Raw genomic sequence first — 16,509 nt, forward strand, 5'->3', positions numbered from 1 at the left:
GTTTGTGTCCCAGCTGCTTCATTTCCCATCCAGCTCCCTGGCTAGGAAGCAGAGGAGGATGCCCAAAGCCTTGGGAACCTGAACCTGCATGGGAGAACCAGAAGCTCCGGGATGCCGGTGGGATCAGCTCAGCTCTTGCTGTTGTGCCCGTTTGGGGAATGAACCAGCAGACAGATAGATGATCATTCTGTGTCTCCTTCCTACTGTAAACCTGCCTTTCCAATACAAGACATGAATTTTAAAAAATGATTTGAAGGCCCAACGCAGTAGCCTAGCAGCTAAAGTCCTTGTCTTGCACATGCTGGGATCCCATGTTGGTACCGGTTCTAATCCTGGCAGCCCCACTTTCTATCCAGCACCCTGCTTGCAGCCTGGGAAAGCAATTAAGGACAGCCCAAAAGCTTGAGACTCTTCACCCCTGTGGGAGACCCAGAATAGTCTCCTGGCTCCTGGCTCCTGATCTCTCAGCACCAGCCGTTGCTGCTGCTTGGGGAGTGAATCAGCAGCTTGAAGATACTTCTCTGTTTCCTCTTTTCTGTATATCTGACTTTCCACTAAAAATAAATCTTTAAAAAATAAAATAATTTGAAACGCAAATTACAGAGAGAGGACATAAAAAGAAAGTGCTTCCTTCTGCGGGTTCACATGCCAAGAGGCTGCAGCCAGTGCTGGGCCAAAGCCGGGAGCCAGAAACTCCATCCTCTGCTCTCACTGGTGCACTGTGCAGGAATGTGATGGGAAGCAGCACAAATTCGGGGCTTTCGGTCTGCTCCAGATGCCAGCTGAGGCACTGCTTCCTGAAGGTGGCCCCTAAGCAAGATTTCCATTTCTTTCTATGAGCTTACTACCTGCTTGCGGAAGGCCGCCCTTGGCCTGGCACAGGCGGGCGGTGGGCACACGGCAGGCGGCGGGCACAGGGCGCACGGGGCTCAGGCGGGCGCATGGGGCACAGGGTCGGTGGCGGGCGCACGGCGCACAGGCGGGCAGTGGGCACGGGGCAGACGGCGGGCGCAAGGGGCACAGCCGGGCGGTGGACACAGGTCAGACGGCAGGCGCAAGGGGCGCAGGCGGGCGGTGGGCACAGGGCAGACGGTGGGGGCACTGGGTAGGCGGCGGGCGCACAGGCGGGTGTTGGACACAGAGCAGGCGGCGGGCGCAAGGGGCACAGGCGGGCGGTGGGCACAGGGCAGACGGCGGGCACAGGCGGGCGGTGGGCACAGGGCAGACGGCGGGCGCACAGGCGGGTGTTGGACACAGAGCAGACGGCGGGCACAGGGGGGCAGGCGGCGGGCGCACAGGCGGGTGTTGGACACAGAGCAGACGGCGGGCGCACAGGCGGGTGTTGGACACAGAGCAGACGGCGGGCGCAAGGGGCACAGGCGGGCGGTGGGCACAGGGCAGTCGGCGGGTGCACGGGGCGCAGGCGTGCGGTGGGCACAGGGCAGTCGGCGGGCGCAAGGCGCGCAGGCGGGCACATGGGGCACAGGCGGGCGCTCAAGGCCGGCGCAGCCGAGGGAGGGGCAGGCCCGCCTGGAGGAGGGGCCTCGCTCCGAAGGCGGGCACCGGAAGTGACCCGCGGCTCCCTGCGGGCCCCGAGTCTGAGGCCGCAGCACGGGCTGGGGCTCCACGTGCCCCGGCTTCCCGCCGGCCGGGGCCCACGGCTTCCCCGGACCCGGGAGCCCTTGGCGACAGCCCTGGCCTCCTTGGGGAGCGGAGCCATGGCTGGCAACGGCAACGGAAACGGCGACGCGGCTGCAAGGACTGCAGCCACGGTGAGTCCCGAGTCGGTGACCCGCTTAACTTCGGGCTTCCGGACGAGCCTGCAATGGATTGGTCGCTGCTGGTCGTCCCCGACGTCTATTGGCCAGGATGGCCGTCCGTCATGGGGGGGAGGTGTCTAGAATTTTTTTTTTTTTTAAAGGGCAAGTAGCTACGTTGCCTGTGGAAAGGCAAGGCAGAAATGAGTCAGCGGTGGGCTGGTTTCAGAGCAGTAGGATCGATTCATGCTGCCCACCCTTGTCGGCGTATGGGTGGGATGCCTGCCAGGCCTGGGATACAAAACTAGTGACTCAGGCTGCACCGGGGGAACGTTTGTCTACGGTCGAGGCCGGTCCCGATGCAGCCACCTCAGAGCCTGTTGCAACTTAAGACTTGGAGAGGAGCGCAGTCTCCGAACTGCATCCCTATGTTTTGGAAGTGGGGCTTCTCTGCTTTTCCGCTCAGTCCCAGCCTACTCCCACAGTGAGACACATCACTGAGTTACCACGACGGAGTAGGGTGGAGACGCCTGTGGGCGTCTCAAGATTCCTGGCTTGCTTTATGGGGCTAAGGGCTGATGAGTACGCTAACCACTGAACCGCGGAGGCCCGTGCAGACCGGAGATAAGCCGGAGATGGGGCAGTTGCTTATCTGCTGGTCCAGCCTGTTGGTGAGGAATGAGGTTTTTAGCTATTGAACTAAGAAGATCTGGACCCCAGCTGCAGCCTGCCCCGTTAAGTAAGTCACCTCAGCCCTTAGAGCCAGCCTGTGTTCCTGTGGCATATTCGCTGATAGGCACACGACAGCAATAATATGCAAAAGCAATTAGCTGTAGCATCTTCATCCTGCCTAAGTTCTTTTGGAAAAACAGTTCAGTCAAATAGGTTATGCAGATGCTCTGAGCTTCAAAGTCGTTTGAGGGCCCAGCATGGTAGCCTAGTGGCTGGAGTCCTTCCCTTGCACGCACTGGGATCCCGTTTGGGCATTGGTGCCCAGTGGCCCCACATGCCATCGGCTCCCTGCTTGTGGCCTGGGGAAACAGTCGAGGCCGGCCCAAGGCCTTGGGACCCTGCACCCGTGAAGGAGACATGGAGGAAGATCCAGGCTCCTGGCTTTGGATCAGCACAGCTCTCTGGCTGTTGTGACCGCTTGCGTAGTGAATCAACAGAGGATCTTCCTCTCTTTTTCTCATCCTCTCTGTATATCTGACTTTCCAATAAAAATAAAATAAATCTTTAAAAGAAAAAAGGTTGTTTGAACTTGGCAGTTCCAGAACCCAAGTTCTTTGCCAGGGTTCCCTGTGGCCCAGAATTTAGTGGCCGTGGTTAGCATGTTAAGCCTCAGCCTGATTTGCAAATGAGGTACCAGAGGAACAGTGCTGTAGAGCAGAGTCACAGAGTAGTAAGCAGCAGAGGTCCCGGATGTCTGGCTGCCAAAGATCTGCATAGGAAGAGGAGCCCATAGCAGGGGGCATTGACATTGTATATAGTGGTTGTTGACTGAAGTAGAAAGAATGTCGACCAACCCCATCCAACCTGCTTGGCACCAGGCACCTTTGTCCAGGATTCCCTGGCATTTGGCAGGGGGTGTGTTTGAATCTTTGCCCTGACAGCATTTCCCTGTCAACACAGTTGGGTAACATTAGGGACAGGGTGGCGGGAGGGTGAGGGTGACATCGGGCAGTTCAGCCTTGTGGTTCCAGAGCATGTGTGGGTCCAAGGAAACTTGGGGTTAGACCTCTTCATTTTACAAGCCCACAAGCAGGCGGTGATGGGATAGTCCCCGAGGCTGGGCTCGGGTTGTCTGCTCCATCTGTTGAGCCCAGTCCTCAGCATGCACATTCGGCCAGGAAGGACCCTGCAGTGTGGAGTAGCTCTTGGTAGCGTTCTCAAGTGCTGCTCTGCGGTGGACAGTAAACCTCTCCCATGACTCAGCATTGTTTATTTTGTGGCCCCCACGACCCTGGCCTGGCCAGCTCCACCCTCCCTGGAGCCAGGCTGATGGGCCTATCTCTCCTGTCCACCTGGCCATGCACAGCACTCCCACAGTGAGCTGCCCCAGCCGGCCTGGCCTTTGGGGCGCAGTGTGTTCCAGCTACAGCATAGCAGTGAGAGCAGGTGCTACTCTCACTGCCTTCTCATCACCACTCCTTTGGCTCCCTGAGCAGGCAGAAGGGGCTGAGGAAGGTAAAGTGGGGGGCCATTCTTGCTGCATTTCCCCACTCTGAGATCCAGCTGGCCAAAGGCCTGGTGCTGCGGCTCCCTTCTTCCAAACCAGTGGTTCTGGTCCTTGGATGCTAAGGAGCAGAGGGGACCGTGACCTGAGGACTCTGTCTACAGGAAGAAAACAGCCCAAAGATGAGAGTGATTCGAGTGGGCACCCGTAAGAGCCAGGTGAGTGCAGATGTGGTTAGGTCAGAAGATTGGTGCTGCTTGCACTGTGGCAAGTTTGCCACAGAGGAATTAGTGGGTGGGCCATTACCTTCTTGGGGCTTGGCAGAGAGATGGGCCTTGGGCTGTGGGAGAAGTTGGAGTGCAGAGCACCCCCAGGCGAAGCCTTCCTCATTCCCAGGTGAGAATGGCAATCCTCCAGTGTCTTCCTGGTGCTATGGAGATAGGAGATAGGAGATGGGGTTGGGGATCAGGGCAAGGACAAGACTAATTGAAATCTCTGCTCCCAGCTGGCCCGCATACAGACGGATAGTGTGGTGGCGACGCTGAAAGCCTTATACCCCGGCCTACAGTTTGACATCAGTGAGTTTTCTAAAGAAGAATGGGAGGTGATAGGCAGTCAGTCCATGAGACCAGAGGGCAGAGCATGGATTTTTTGGCCATGCACTGCCACCAAGAGTTGCTCTTGGCTACCCCCCATTAACATCTCTAACTCGGACTACTTGGGCTAGTCTAACATTGAGCTTCCTTGCTGTGCATCTTTCTGGGTGTGTCCAACCTTCCTGCTGGGTGGGACATTCCCAGAGGGCAGGAACTGAGGCTGGTGTGCCCTTAGCCCCTCTGTGAACTTAGCCCAGGGTTGAACTCCGTAAATGCTGACCTGTGGTCACCTGCTTGTCTGTCTCCTCAGTTGCTATGTCCACCACTGGGGACAAGATTCTTGATACTGCACTCTCCAAGGTAACAACTTCCACCCCCAAGTCCTGTTCCCCGGCTCGTCTTCCTTTTCCCCTAAGAGAGGCATTCCTTGACTCAATTGTTGCTTGGCAGATTGGGGAGAAGAGCCTGTTCACCAAGGAACTGGAACTTGCCCTGGAGAAGGATGAGTAAGTTGACAATAGGACATGTGGGACACCCACCTGTCACACTGGGACCCCTGTGAACTACAGCCCTGATGTCAGCCAGGCTCAGATGGGCTGTGGGGGGTCCTGGGAGTGCTGCTTCGGGCTTCAGAGAAGGAGAGCACCCTGGGTCTAAGCCATCTGGCTGCCTGAGAAGGAGGCGAGCTGCGTAGAAGGCACTGCTGGAATGGGAGGGAAGTTGGGGAGAGAGCAGATGCCAGGGTTCTGAGGGCTTGGAAAGCCTGACTTTGTGCTGTCCTAGGCCATACTGCCAGAGGAGAGGTAGGGATGGGAGAGAAAAGTCTGGGGCCAGCTGCTTAGGCCCTGAGCCCTTGCTGCCTCCACCCCTAACCACCTTCTCTAGAGTGGACCTGGTTGTTCATTCCCTGAAGGATCTGCCCACTGTGCTTCCTCCTGGTTTCACGATCGGAGCCATCTGCAAGTAAGTGTGTGGTGAAGGGGCCCGGGCTGGGTGCTGGCCTCCTGGCAGCTTTGACCTCCCCTTGGAGGCTGAGCTCTCGCCCCTGCCCCAAGGAGTGTTGAGCATGGAGGAACATGCTAACACCAGTGAGGTGACTAATTGAGAGAGAGTAGAACTGACAACTCTTCCTTATTCTCTGTCCTTTCTTTTCTTACCTAGGCGGGAGAATCCCTATGATGCTGTTGTCTTTCACCCCAAATTTATTGGGAAGACTCTAGAGACCTTGCCAGAGAGGAGGTCAGTGAGGTTTGCGCAGGCATCTTTGTGGAATGTGCATCAGAGGTGGAGGGACTCGGGGCTGAGAGAAGGTGCTAGGTCTCATTCCGAACCCTTTCTCTCTGTGCAGTGTCGTGGGGACCAGCTCCCTGCGGAGAGCAGCCCAGCTGCAGAGAAAGTTCCCCCATCTGGAGTTCAAGAGTATTGTATCCTTTTAGGAGAGAGGAGCAGCAGCCATGGAAGAAGACACTGTCCCGAGGGCTGAGAGAATGTCACAGTGGTAGGGCAGGTGGCCCCTGGGGGCAGTGAGCCATCTGTCCTTCCCCCACCCCCTCAGCTGTCCTTTAAGGTTTTCTCAGCCCCAGGCAAAAGCCTGACACTAGCTTTAGTGAGTAACATTAACATTGTCCCTGCTTGTACAGAATGGACATTTTAGTTTTGGAGACAAAGGTGGGCATGAGGTGTTCAGAACAATACTGAGCAATGGTGGGAGGTTTCGAAGGTGCTTCCATATTTGGCATCTATGCTACTATCTTGCCTTGCGTCTTACACTGGATATATCATTTCCTAGAGCTCATTTAAAAATTAGTATTATGTGCTGAATGTCCCACTGGGAACATACAGAGAATTTTCTGGAAGCTTCTGGGTGGAACATTGAAACACAGTGTTAGGGTTTAGGGGAGGCTTTTCAAATGTTTTGTTAACCTTTGGTAGGTTATTTAATTCATCACTGCTCTCATCTGTAAACTTGGGAGAATAATAACACCTGCCTCCTAGGCTTGTGAGATGAAACGGGTTGGACCATGGAAGCACTTTGGACGGCTATCACGTGTGACAGGGAGGCGAGTAAAAGTCAGCAGGAGGGCCAGCAGGAGGCTTCTGATTGTCCTTAGCAGCTCTCCACAGAGGGGAAACCTCAATACCCGGCTTCGGAAGCTGGACGAGCAGCAGGAGTTCAGTGCCATCATCCTGGCTGTGGCCGGCCTGCAGCGCATGGGCTGGCACAACCGGGTAGGGCAGGTACGGCCCACCTGCTTCCCCTTGCCTCCCCCCAGTTCTTATCTGAATGCTCTTATCTGAATGCTCTTATCTGAATGCTCTCCCTGATCGACCCCCCTACATGTGGCACTGTCAGCTTGGACATGGGTTCCAGGCTGGCACCAGACTTAACAAATGTGCCTATCCAGGCATTCAAGCTCCTCACTGCTGTTGGGGGCCTTCAAGCTCCCTAACACCCACTTGTTCTTCACAGATCCTGCGGCCTGAGGAATGCATGTACGCTGTGGGCCAGGTAGGCCTGATGGGGGAGCAGGGACAGCTGCATCTTAGTGAGCCTCTTCCTTTGTGTTCAGCCAAGGAGCTGGGCTCACATACTTCTGCCTCTGCTTTCCCCAAAACAAAATCCTCAGCGAGGGCTTTGGCTGGGGTGCTGCTCCGATCTGGAAGGCCCTGGGGAGATGGGGAAGGGAATGCATCCCCGCCTCAGCTCCATAGAGTGCTGAAGGCCTGGGCGGTATTTTCCACCAGGGAGCCCTGGGTGTGGAAGTGCGAGCCAAGGACCAGGATATCTTGGATCTGGTGGCTGTGCTGCATGATCCCGAGACACTGCTTTGCTGCATTGCCGAAAGGGCCTTTCTGAAGCACCTGGTAGGGATGGGCTCCCCTGTGGAGAGGTGGGGACTGGGAACAGCAGTGCTAAACAGACATAGGGCTAACCTGTTGGCTGCTGTGTGTGGGAGGAGCCGGATCTGGGCCAGCAGCTGTCCCTTCAGTTGTCCTCAGGTCTGAGATGTGGTCTCAGGGCCCTGGGTTGGAGGCCACTGGTGTTCACGGGAACCTGTCTTGGCAGGAAGGAGGCTGTAGTGTGCCAGTAGCAGTGCATACAACCATGAAGGATGGGCAGGTAAGCAGGGGTCGGGCAGAAAGGGTGATGGTGCTTCCCCCTGTGAGCCCCAGCTAAGGGGTCCCCCAAGATTAGGCTGAGGCAGCCATCTTCTTTCCCAGCTGTACATGACTGGAGGAGTCTGGAGTCTGGATGGGTCCGATAGCATGCAGGAGACCATGCAGGCCACCATCCAGGTCCCTGCCCAGGTATGAAGGCTGGAGGGTAAGGGAAAAATGACAGGGGGACCAGTCACCTTGCATTTGGTCCTCCCCAAACCCCACATCCTCTCCTCCTCCAGCACGTAGATGGCCCCGAGGATGATCAACAGCTGGTAGGCATCACGGCCCGGAACATTCCACGCGGACCCCAGGTGGCTGCTGAGAACCTGGGCATCAGCCTAGCCAACTTGCTACTGAACAAAGGAGCCAAGAACATTTTGGATGTTGCCCGGCAATTGAATGATGCCCACTGAAGGACCTGTGGGACCCAGGTGTCTGGGCTGCTGCTCTCCAGTGCCTACTCGGGCCCTCTGGGACGAGTTCTGCAAACTGAACTGCAGGGTGGTTCCACACTTCCAGCGATCTGCCTCCCCAAGGTGCCCGAGTGGTCACCTTGTGGGGTCCTGGTGAATGGGGCCTTCATCTCTTACAGAAAAAAAATCCAACCCACAGCCTTTGAATGTAACCAATTCTACTAATAAACCAGCTCTGAAGGTGGTCTTTTTTGTGGTGGGGCTTGGCAGCCATCTCAGCAAGTACAAATCCCTTTAACTATTACTTCTGAGGCTGCACTCTGGACCAGTCCTGGTTCCTGCCTCCAGTGGCTGAGAACAGCCATCCGTGATCCTGAAATCCCATCCAGTTTCAGCTGAGCCTGCTTCAATCAGCCGAGCCCTCCACCCCTCGACCTCTGCTGTCGACAACTAAGTGGGCAACCCGACAATTTGAACAAAATCAACAGACACTGTTTAAAAAAAAAACTTTTAATAAACAAAATTAGTCCATTTGGCCCCTCCTCCCCCACCTCTAGGTTCTAGTCCGAGACGAGTTAGCTGCACCGATTTCAGTCTGAAGCCAACCTAGGCGATCCAGACGGGGAGTCACCGACGTGTGCTGGTGTCCGGGAGCGTGGGGCGGGTAGGGAGTCGCACGCGGACACACAGGGAACCCCCCAGCGGGAAGCTGCTCGCCAGTCCGGCCGCGCCGAACAGTCTCCCAAGTCCTGGGCCGAGGCGCCCACGCGAGGGCGGGCACGCACCGTGGGGCTGGCGGCCGCGGGGGACTCGGCCCGCCGTCCTGCAGCGGGCGCTGCGGCGATCCCGAGGCCGGGCCGGCTGAGTCACGAGCGCGACCCGGGGAGCCTGCAGGACGGCGAGGGGAGGGGGAGGCCGGGCGCCGCGGCCCACGCGGCTCAGCTCTTCCCGTGACACAGGTGGTGGCCCTTAAAAGGGCCTTTGTGTGGTGGCGCGGCGCGGGGCCCTCAGTACTCCTGCGAGGCCTGGGTGGCCTTCTTGCCGCCCGAAGGCGTCTTGGGCCCCACGGTGGCGCTGGTCTTCTTGGGCAGCAGCACGGCCTGGATGTTGGGCAGGACGCCTCCCTGGGCGATCGTCACACCGCCCAGCAGCTTGTTGAGCTCCTCGTCGTTGCGGATGGCCAGCTGCAGGTGGCGGGGGATGATGCGCGTCTTCTTGTTGTCGCGGGCCGCGTTGCCCGCCAGCTCCAGGATCTCGGCCGTCAGGTACTCGAGCACGGCCGCCAGGTAGACCGGCGCGCCGGCGCCCACCCGCTCGGCGTAGTGGCCTTTCCGCAGCAGCCGGTGGACGCGGCCCACGGGGAACTGCAGGCCGGCACGCGAGGAGCGCGATTTGGCTTTGGCGCGGGCCTTCCCGCCGGTCTTGCCGCGGCCAGACATGATGAGCGAGGTAGAACAAGAGGGGGGAAAAAAAAAAAAAAAAGGACGTCCGGGAGCAGGACCCAACGGCCAACCGCCGCAGTCCAACTGTCGGCGCGCGCGCGCCGGCGCTGCCCTTATATGCCCCCAGGACACGCCCCCTGCGCGCTTTCGATTGGTTCTTTTTCCTAGTGCCCGCCTCCGGTTGGCTGAGGTTAACCCTTCGATGACGTGATTCAGCTGAGGGAGCGCGTCCGCTGATTGGCCAGATTTGAAAGCCACTTGCCCGGGCTGGACGGCGAGGCGGCGTGCGGACACTTGGTCGACCAACCTCCCCCGACGCAGCCAATCCGCGTAGAGCGCGCGAGATTTAAAGGTTACAGGCGGAGACTAGAACCGGAAGACGGAAGGGGCGGAGCCCGAGCGTGTGCAGCCTCGGGCTTCTCGCCGGGAGGACTCCGCGCTTTGGTGGCCTCCGCCGTGTCTCCGCGTTCGGGCCCGCTCGACCCTCCAAACAGGCAAAAGGATAGTGAAAAACGGACGTAAGGCCGACCCTGTGTCAGAGGACAACTCCCATCCGAGGACACTACGGGTTTGTCCCCTGAAGTGTCAGGTTTCTCCTATTTCCTCAGCATTTCTGTCAGGTCTCAGTTGTGGTTCTTGCTAGAACCGGTCAATAGAGGGCCCACATCGGGGCTGACAGGTTAAACCTCTGCCCGCAGCCTTCACCCCTCCCGGCCAGCACCTGCCATTGGGGAGTGAACCAGCAGATGAAAGATTTGTCTCTGCACTAACTCTGCCTTTCAAATGAAAAATAAATTTTAAAAAATCAGGCTCCATTAAGAGGACTACCTTGAACAAGAAAAAAACAGTCTGACAGAGTGAAAGGCATCTTCTTGGAGGTAGCTTTCCATCAGCTTTCCCTGTGTATCCTAAAATGCTAAGAAACAAACCAACAAAAAAAAGACAACACTTTATTGTCATTATTGGGAGCATCTGGTCTCCCCCCTTCTGCCCTTACTAATCAGAATACTTAATTGATAGTCAAAAGTCAAGCCAACTTCCGGCCCAGGTCCTCTCCCACGGCCCAGAGTGTCCCTGGGGTCAGAGTCAGGTCCCTGGGAGTTGAGCTGTGGGTGACTGCATAAAAGTTGCTGAAGCCCAACTCAGCCAACTGCAAAGATGGGATGGCAGGACCGAGTGGCCTACTGGCGGAAACCACAGGAAGTCTAATCAACAGTCAGTAGGGAGCAAGAAAGGCCCCGATGTCCATTATCTCAGGCGAGGGAAAATGCCGAGGCATCTGGGCCAGGAGGCAGCTTGGTCCACACAGAGGTCAGTTAGGTCAGGACCCCTGGCGACTATGAGGTCACAGGCCAACGACTAGGAGACTCAGACATCATAGAAGAGACGGACGAGCTGGTACCGAATGGAGAAGGTGAGAGCACTACCCACGATCTGCGAGAGAAAAGGACTAGAATGAGAACCATCGAGAGAGACAAGGGAGTATGGGACCCCGTTCCCACCCTCACCTGCAACAGCAGCAGGAGCAAGGTGAGGGTCCTCTCGTGTAGGGGCCCAAAAACTTTAAGCAGCAAGTTGATGAGGGTCAGGTTGTTACACTCGGTGAAGTCGCCCTCCTCGTTCTGGCTCTGGTGCACTGTCACAAGCTGCAGCTTCCGGGCGACCTGAGGGCACAGAGGCAGAGAGAGGATTGCAGCTGATGCCTCTGCTTCAGCGACACAGATCTGCACAGATGTTTCCAAGCACCCCTGGTATCTGATGTGGGTCCAGGTTCCCAGTTCCCCCAAGTTCAGGATGGTGGCCTAGGGCCTTACCTCCTTGTTACCTTGTTACCTTTAAAATAAAGGTGCCCAAGAAAGAGAGGCTCTTGGTCTTGAACTTGGAATAGCTCATCTCCAGTTTGCCTGTCTTGGTATTGAGTCTGCAGGGGGAAGACAGCTTCATGTGACTGAGCCACTACTCAACGCTCTCCCACTGTGCTCATGGATAGGAAGAGCTCTGACTGTGGGGCGAGATGACCACAGCAATGTCGGGCTCTGCTCACTATGGTGTTACTTAAACCGCTGTGAGCATTAAAGGAGGTTATGTGATGGCTGCATGAATTATGACAGGTGAGGGCCCGGCGGCATGGCCTAACGGCTAAAGTCCTCGCCTTGAACCTACTGGGATCCCATATGGGTGCCGGTTCTAATCCCGGCAGCTCCACTTCCCATCCAGTTCCCTGCTTGTGGCCTGGGAAAGCAGTAGAGGACGGCCCAAAGCTTTGGGACCCTGCACCCCTGTGGGAGACCTGGAAGAGGTTCCTGGTTCCTGGCTTCATATCGGCTCAGCTCTGGCCATTGTGGTCACTTGGGGAGTGAATCAAGGGATGGAAGCTCTTCCTCTCTGTCTCTCCTCCTTTCTGTATATCTGACTTTGTAATAAAAAAAATTAATAAATCTTTAAAAAAAATTATGACAGGTGAACTGCATGGGAAGAGTTAACCCTTCTTTGCATCCATTCTCTTTGCTCAGCAAAGGGATGCACTGGCTTTAGCCATCCCTAGTGAAAGACTATGAGGCCCTTCTAAAGCTCCCAAAGCTGCTACCTGGGTATTCGGTGGCGAGGGCAGGGGATGATATGCAGGAGCTGAGGCAGAGAGTAGAGGAAGTTGAACACCTGGGGCATGAAGAAGAGTAGCATGGTCTTGCTGAAGTGTCCCAAGATGCCCACCACGGCAAAGGTCATGCCAGCAAAGTAACAGAAGGTATCTCCCACAAACACCTGGGATGGGTACCTGTGTGGGAGAAGAGGGTTCGCGCTAGTAGCAACAGGCATTGCCAGTCCTTCCTTTCACGTCCCCTCTGTGGGCACTGGGCACTGACTCAGAGCAGATTCCAGCTTCCCCAGCAATGCCACAGCACCCACGGCCCTGAATTCCTCTATTTTTAGGGATCCTGCAGAATCCCTCCCCAACTTCTGCTGGGTACAGAGGGATGTTGGAATGCTATCAACTGAAGATCCAGAAAATCTGCAGTACAGCTGTGCACAGGTTTTGTCCTTTCCCCAGTAGCTGGGTTAGGAGCAGGTCTATCCTGACCTTATCCATGGACTAACTTACCAGTTATGGTAGAGCAATCCCAAGGTGGTGAAGAAAAAGGGGATCATGAAGTACAGGGAAAATATGTGATCATCCCGATAATCACCTTGGAGAGCGGGAGGAAAAGAAAGAAGGAAAGTTAAATACCTTGGTCCTGGTTCAGTCTGTCTCCTGAGCTGTATCAGGTGTCTTGCCCAAGGTACTCTCCAGAACCCACTTTCCCTTTAATGTCACCTAGGCAGTTCCTACATTCCCTCTTCCTCCAGGATACCTGTCTTCAATTTAGATTAGACCATTTCTCATTTTTATTTAAGGATTTATTTATTTTTATTGCAAAGTCAGATATACCGAGAAGAGGAGAGACAGAGAGGAAGCTCTTCCATCCTATGATTCACTCTCCAAGCAGCCACAACAGCTGGTGCTGCGCCAATCCAAAGCCAGGAGCAAGGTATTTTCTCCAGGTCTCCCACGCAGGTGCAGGATCCCAAGGCCTTGGGCTGTCCTCGACTGCTCTCCCGGCCATAAACAGGGAGCTGGGTAGGAAGCAGGGCTTCCAGGATTAGAACCTGCACCCATATGGGATCCCGGTGTGTTCAAGGTGAAGACTTTAGCCACTAGGCTACTGTGCCGGGCCCTTGTTTTTGTTTTTTAAAGTTTATTTTGGATGTTTACTTAGTTGAAAAGGATGCATGCCTACGTGCACCACTGATTAGGGTGGGAAGGGTTGAGGAATAAGGGAAAGTGAATGAGACCATCGTTTCCAATTTTTTCTGCTTCCTGTATTTGTGGACAGTGGGGAGAAGAGAAGAGCAGCTACACCCAGTATCCCAATCACATCAGTACCCACAGATGGGGGACGACCACCTGATGTCATCCCAGGGGTCTGTGATATGGAGCATGCTATGAGGAGCTTAGACCATTTTTGACTGAGGTCTAAATACCAGCTATGCATCCTAGCTGTCTGACCTTGATCATGACACACTTAACTCCTCCTAGCCTCAGGTTCCCCATCTGGAAAACAGGGCTGACAATGACCTTGTCACACAGAGCTGCTATAAGATTTAAAGTACTGCAGTTGCCCATCAGCCCGCGAGCACTTGAAACATGCCCATCAGCAAAACCGGCCTTACTGTCTTGCAACAAGGCTGGAACCACAGATTGCTTCCAGTGAAGGGGTGTGGGAAGGGCTTGTTACAGGGTGTGCTTTGAGTGACTGAAGAGGTTGCAAGGCAGTCTTCATTTGTTCTAGTCTGGATGCCATCAGGAGGCAGTAAATTTATCATTGATCATCTTAATTTGTATTGAACAAGCAGGATGGCTGAGTAATTAGAAAACAGTAGGGGCTGGCACAATGGGTCAACTGGCTAATCATCTGTCTATAAGTGCCAGCACCCTGTATGGGCAACTGATCCCTGTCCCAGCTGCTCAACTTCACACCCAGCTCCCTGCTTGTGGCCTGGGAAAACAGTGGAGGATGGCCTAAAGTCTTGGGACTCTGAAACCTGGAAGAATCTCCTGGATCCTGACTTCAGACTGGCCCAGCTCTGGCCATTGTGGCCATTTAGTGGCAAGAATCTGGATGGAAGTCTCCCTCTGTCTCTCCTTCTTTCTGTAAATCTGCCTTTCCAATAAAAATAAATCTTACCAAAAAAGCAAGCAGCAGCAGTCTGCCACGTTAGTCCAGGAGAGGGGATCTCGGTGTTGTGGTTTCACCTGCACTCAGATGACATCAGAGGGGTCTGGCTTTTGTGTTGCTCTACCATCGTCACAGAGTAACCTGCGGGATGTTGACGAGCGGGTGCCATGATGCTGTTCAACAGATCATAGCCTGGCTGTCGGCTGCCATTTCTTTTTCATGGTTAATAACTTGTTATTATTTGCCACATAAATGGCTTCCTTATCTTCTCTAGTTATACACCCATTGCCGTTTTCTAAACTCCTCCAAGCTCCGTACCAGGCAACTCCTTTCACATTCAAGACTTTTCTCTCTCCCTGTCCCAATCCCCACCTACCTACCTACCTACCTACCTACCTACCTTCCAGCTCCACCAGGTTGAAGACAATGATGGAGGCCGAAATGACTAATGACTGTCCAGCCTCCAGGCCATTAATTCCTGCTAGAATATTGATGGCATTGGTACAGAACACAGCCAGCAGTCCCATGTAGACATAGTACAGGATCCCTGGTGGGAGGGACACAAAAGAGAAGTCCCGTTACTGCCCAGGGTAGGAGGAGGCAAGGACAGGAGACAGGATGAAGGGCCACCAGAAAGCAACCAAGGAGGCGCAGGAAGGACTGAGGAGGGGTGCTGGAGAATGTGGAGCACCAAGAAGCATGCTCCGGGAGCTGGCGCAGGGCTAGGGGGCGCTCTGAAACAGGTGTCAAGTTAGGAGCACTTCTCACCCAAGTCCAGATGAAGGCCAAGGAGCAGACGGAAGGGCTTGGGGACCACGATGGTGGTGTTGCCAAAGTTGGTGAAGTAGACCATGAGGAGGGGCAGTGAGGCAGCTGTGGGCAGCAGCAGCTTGTGGCGCCAACGCAGATTGAGCACGTCATCCGCGAAGCCCAGGAAGATCATGCAGCAGATGGCAAGGAGGGCACCTATCATGGCCACAAACTGGGGGAGGCTCGGGCAGGCCCAGGCTCCAGCCTCTCCCCATCCCACCCCACAAACCCGCCACTCGTTCAGGCCCCAGCCCCAGGCAAGGGCCTCCACTAAGCCACTTACTTCGTGATGAGGAAAAGCCTTACACTGCCCCTCCACGAAGCAGTTCAGGAAGGGGAAAGGGATGAAGCAGAAGAGAATGATAAGGAAGACGGCGCCACTGATCACTCCCTGGGACTCTGGGCTGCACCCCAAAAACAACCATGGAAGAGGAAGAAGAAAGGGGGCGTGGTCACTCACCGGGGCAGGGGTGACAGTGACCCCAGGGGTCTTATTCGTCCCAGTATCTTTTTAATTGGGGGGGGGGTTGTGGAGAAGGAATGCGCCACTGCCGGAGTCCCCCCTCCCTCCCATTAACCTAAGGGCACACCCCCTCACCCGTCCCCGTGGCTAACCAGAGTCCTGGGCTGCCTGGCAGGTTAACTCGGTGCCCGCCCCTGCCCTGCCCACCCAGCGTTCCTCTGCACCCCCTGTTCCTACCCAGCCCGGGACCGTGCACCGCTGCTTACATCTGCTGCCGGCTGGATTTATTGAGGTCTTGGCCACAGAGACGCGCGGCGATGAAGTGGTCACGGAAAGCTGGGATCAGAGTGAGGGTGGCCACAAACCCCACCAGGGAGCCCATCAAGTTCACTAGCAGCGGCATCGGCAAGTCCGGGAAGGCCCACATGGTGAGCGGCCAGGGCCCCGCTCCACCGGCCCCTGAGAAAACTGGCACGCCGGAGTGCAGCCCGGAGGCCTCCGCAGCAAGAACGGGCCACAACCAGCCACAACAAACCCCACAACTCGGACTCAAGCCGCCCCAGGACGTGGAGAGCTCCTATATAGCAGCCCGGGCTCTGTCTTGCGACACCTGCCTCTCGCCTGTTTCCGCCCGGCGCTACTTCGCAGAACAACTTGCTGCGGGAGGCGGTAGTCGCCATTTTTGTTACGGGCACTAGAGGGTGCCAAAAGCGTTACTTTAGAAATGTTATGTTTTTTTGACGCTAGAGCCATCCCGAGAGTACCGGTGAAGTAACCGAAAAAGCAGGAACAAGAGCGAATACTTCTCTAACAGCCTATTAACGACGCAGAACCCTGATTTCTTGCCCGATTCCAAAATGAACGCCCCTTGACATCACGTGTCGGGCAGCGCCTACTCCCCGGTTCCACGTCAGTGTTAGTTCCCCTGACCTCTGCAGGTCGCGTTTAAAGGGCCACTTCCCCCTCCCCCCAATG

At 55.8% G+C, this 16,509-nt stretch overlaps 3 protein-coding genes across 10 annotated transcripts; 1 reads left to right on the top strand and 2 right to left on the bottom strand.

The window, feature by feature from the left end:
- Window positions 1-1,630: 1,630 nt before the first annotated feature.
- HMBS (hydroxymethylbilane synthase) lies at window positions 1,631-8,348 on the top strand. Of its 4 annotated transcripts, none has more exons than XM_040977105.1 (14): window positions 1,636-1,772; window positions 4,098-4,151; window positions 4,439-4,511; window positions 4,840-4,889; window positions 4,980-5,035; window positions 5,415-5,492; window positions 5,691-5,768; window positions 5,878-5,953; window positions 6,654-6,767; window positions 7,000-7,038; window positions 7,275-7,394; window positions 7,597-7,650; window positions 7,752-7,838; window positions 7,931-8,348. In XM_040977105.1, the coding sequence occupies exons 1-14, from the start codon at window positions 1,719-1,721 to the stop codon at window positions 8,102-8,104; spliced, it is 1,107 nt and encodes a 368-aa protein (XP_040833039.1). In that variant the 5' UTR covers window positions 1,636-1,718; the 3' UTR covers window positions 8,105-8,348. The 4 variants fall into 4 exon arrangements, with proteins under 4 accessions (XP_040833042.1, XP_040833039.1, XP_040833040.1 ...); XM_040977106.1 differs by having other exon boundaries at window positions 1,636-1,766; XM_040977107.1 differs by lacking the exon at window positions 1,636-1,772 and adding an exon at window positions 3,836-3,944.
- Window positions 8,349-8,598: 250 nt separating this feature from the next.
- On the bottom strand, window positions 8,599-10,391 carry LOC121154178 (histone H2AX). The gene has a single exon (XM_040977109.1). The coding sequence runs from the start codon at window positions 9,541-9,543 to the stop codon at window positions 9,112-9,114; it is 432 nt and encodes a 143-aa protein (XP_040833043.1). The 5' UTR covers window positions 9,544-10,391; the 3' UTR covers window positions 8,599-9,111.
- A 90-nt stretch (window positions 10,392-10,481) lies between these two features.
- On the bottom strand, window positions 10,482-16,162 carry DPAGT1 (dolichyl-phosphate N-acetylglucosaminephosphotransferase 1). 5 transcript variants are annotated; one of them, XM_040977101.1, is made up of 9 exons: window positions 15,801-16,162; window positions 15,355-15,475; window positions 15,030-15,243; window positions 14,662-14,808; window positions 12,647-12,731; window positions 12,134-12,322; window positions 11,380-11,467; window positions 11,055-11,210; window positions 10,482-10,980 (listed from the first exon to the last, which is right to left on the bottom strand). In XM_040977101.1, exons 1-9 carry the CDS (start codon window positions 15,959-15,961, stop codon window positions 10,915-10,917), a joined length of 1,227 nt encoding a protein of 408 aa, XP_040833035.1. In that variant the 5' UTR covers window positions 15,962-16,162; the 3' UTR covers window positions 10,482-10,914. The 5 variants fall into 5 exon arrangements, with proteins under 5 accessions (XP_040833035.1, XP_040833033.1, XP_040833038.1 ...); XM_040977099.1 differs by having other exon boundaries at window positions 15,030-15,475; XM_040977104.1 differs by lacking the exon at window positions 15,801-16,162 and having other exon boundaries at window positions 15,030-15,227; window positions 15,355-15,445.
- Between the last annotated feature and the right edge of the window lie 347 nt (window positions 16,163-16,509).

Source organism: Ochotona curzoniae, unplaced genomic scaffold (assembly GCF_017591425.1).
Source record: "Ochotona curzoniae isolate NIBS_2020 unplaced genomic scaffold, NIBS_Ocur_1.0 contig_2723, whole genome shotgun sequence".
Taxonomy (NCBI): domain Eukaryota; kingdom Metazoa; phylum Chordata; class Mammalia; order Lagomorpha; family Ochotonidae; genus Ochotona; species Ochotona curzoniae.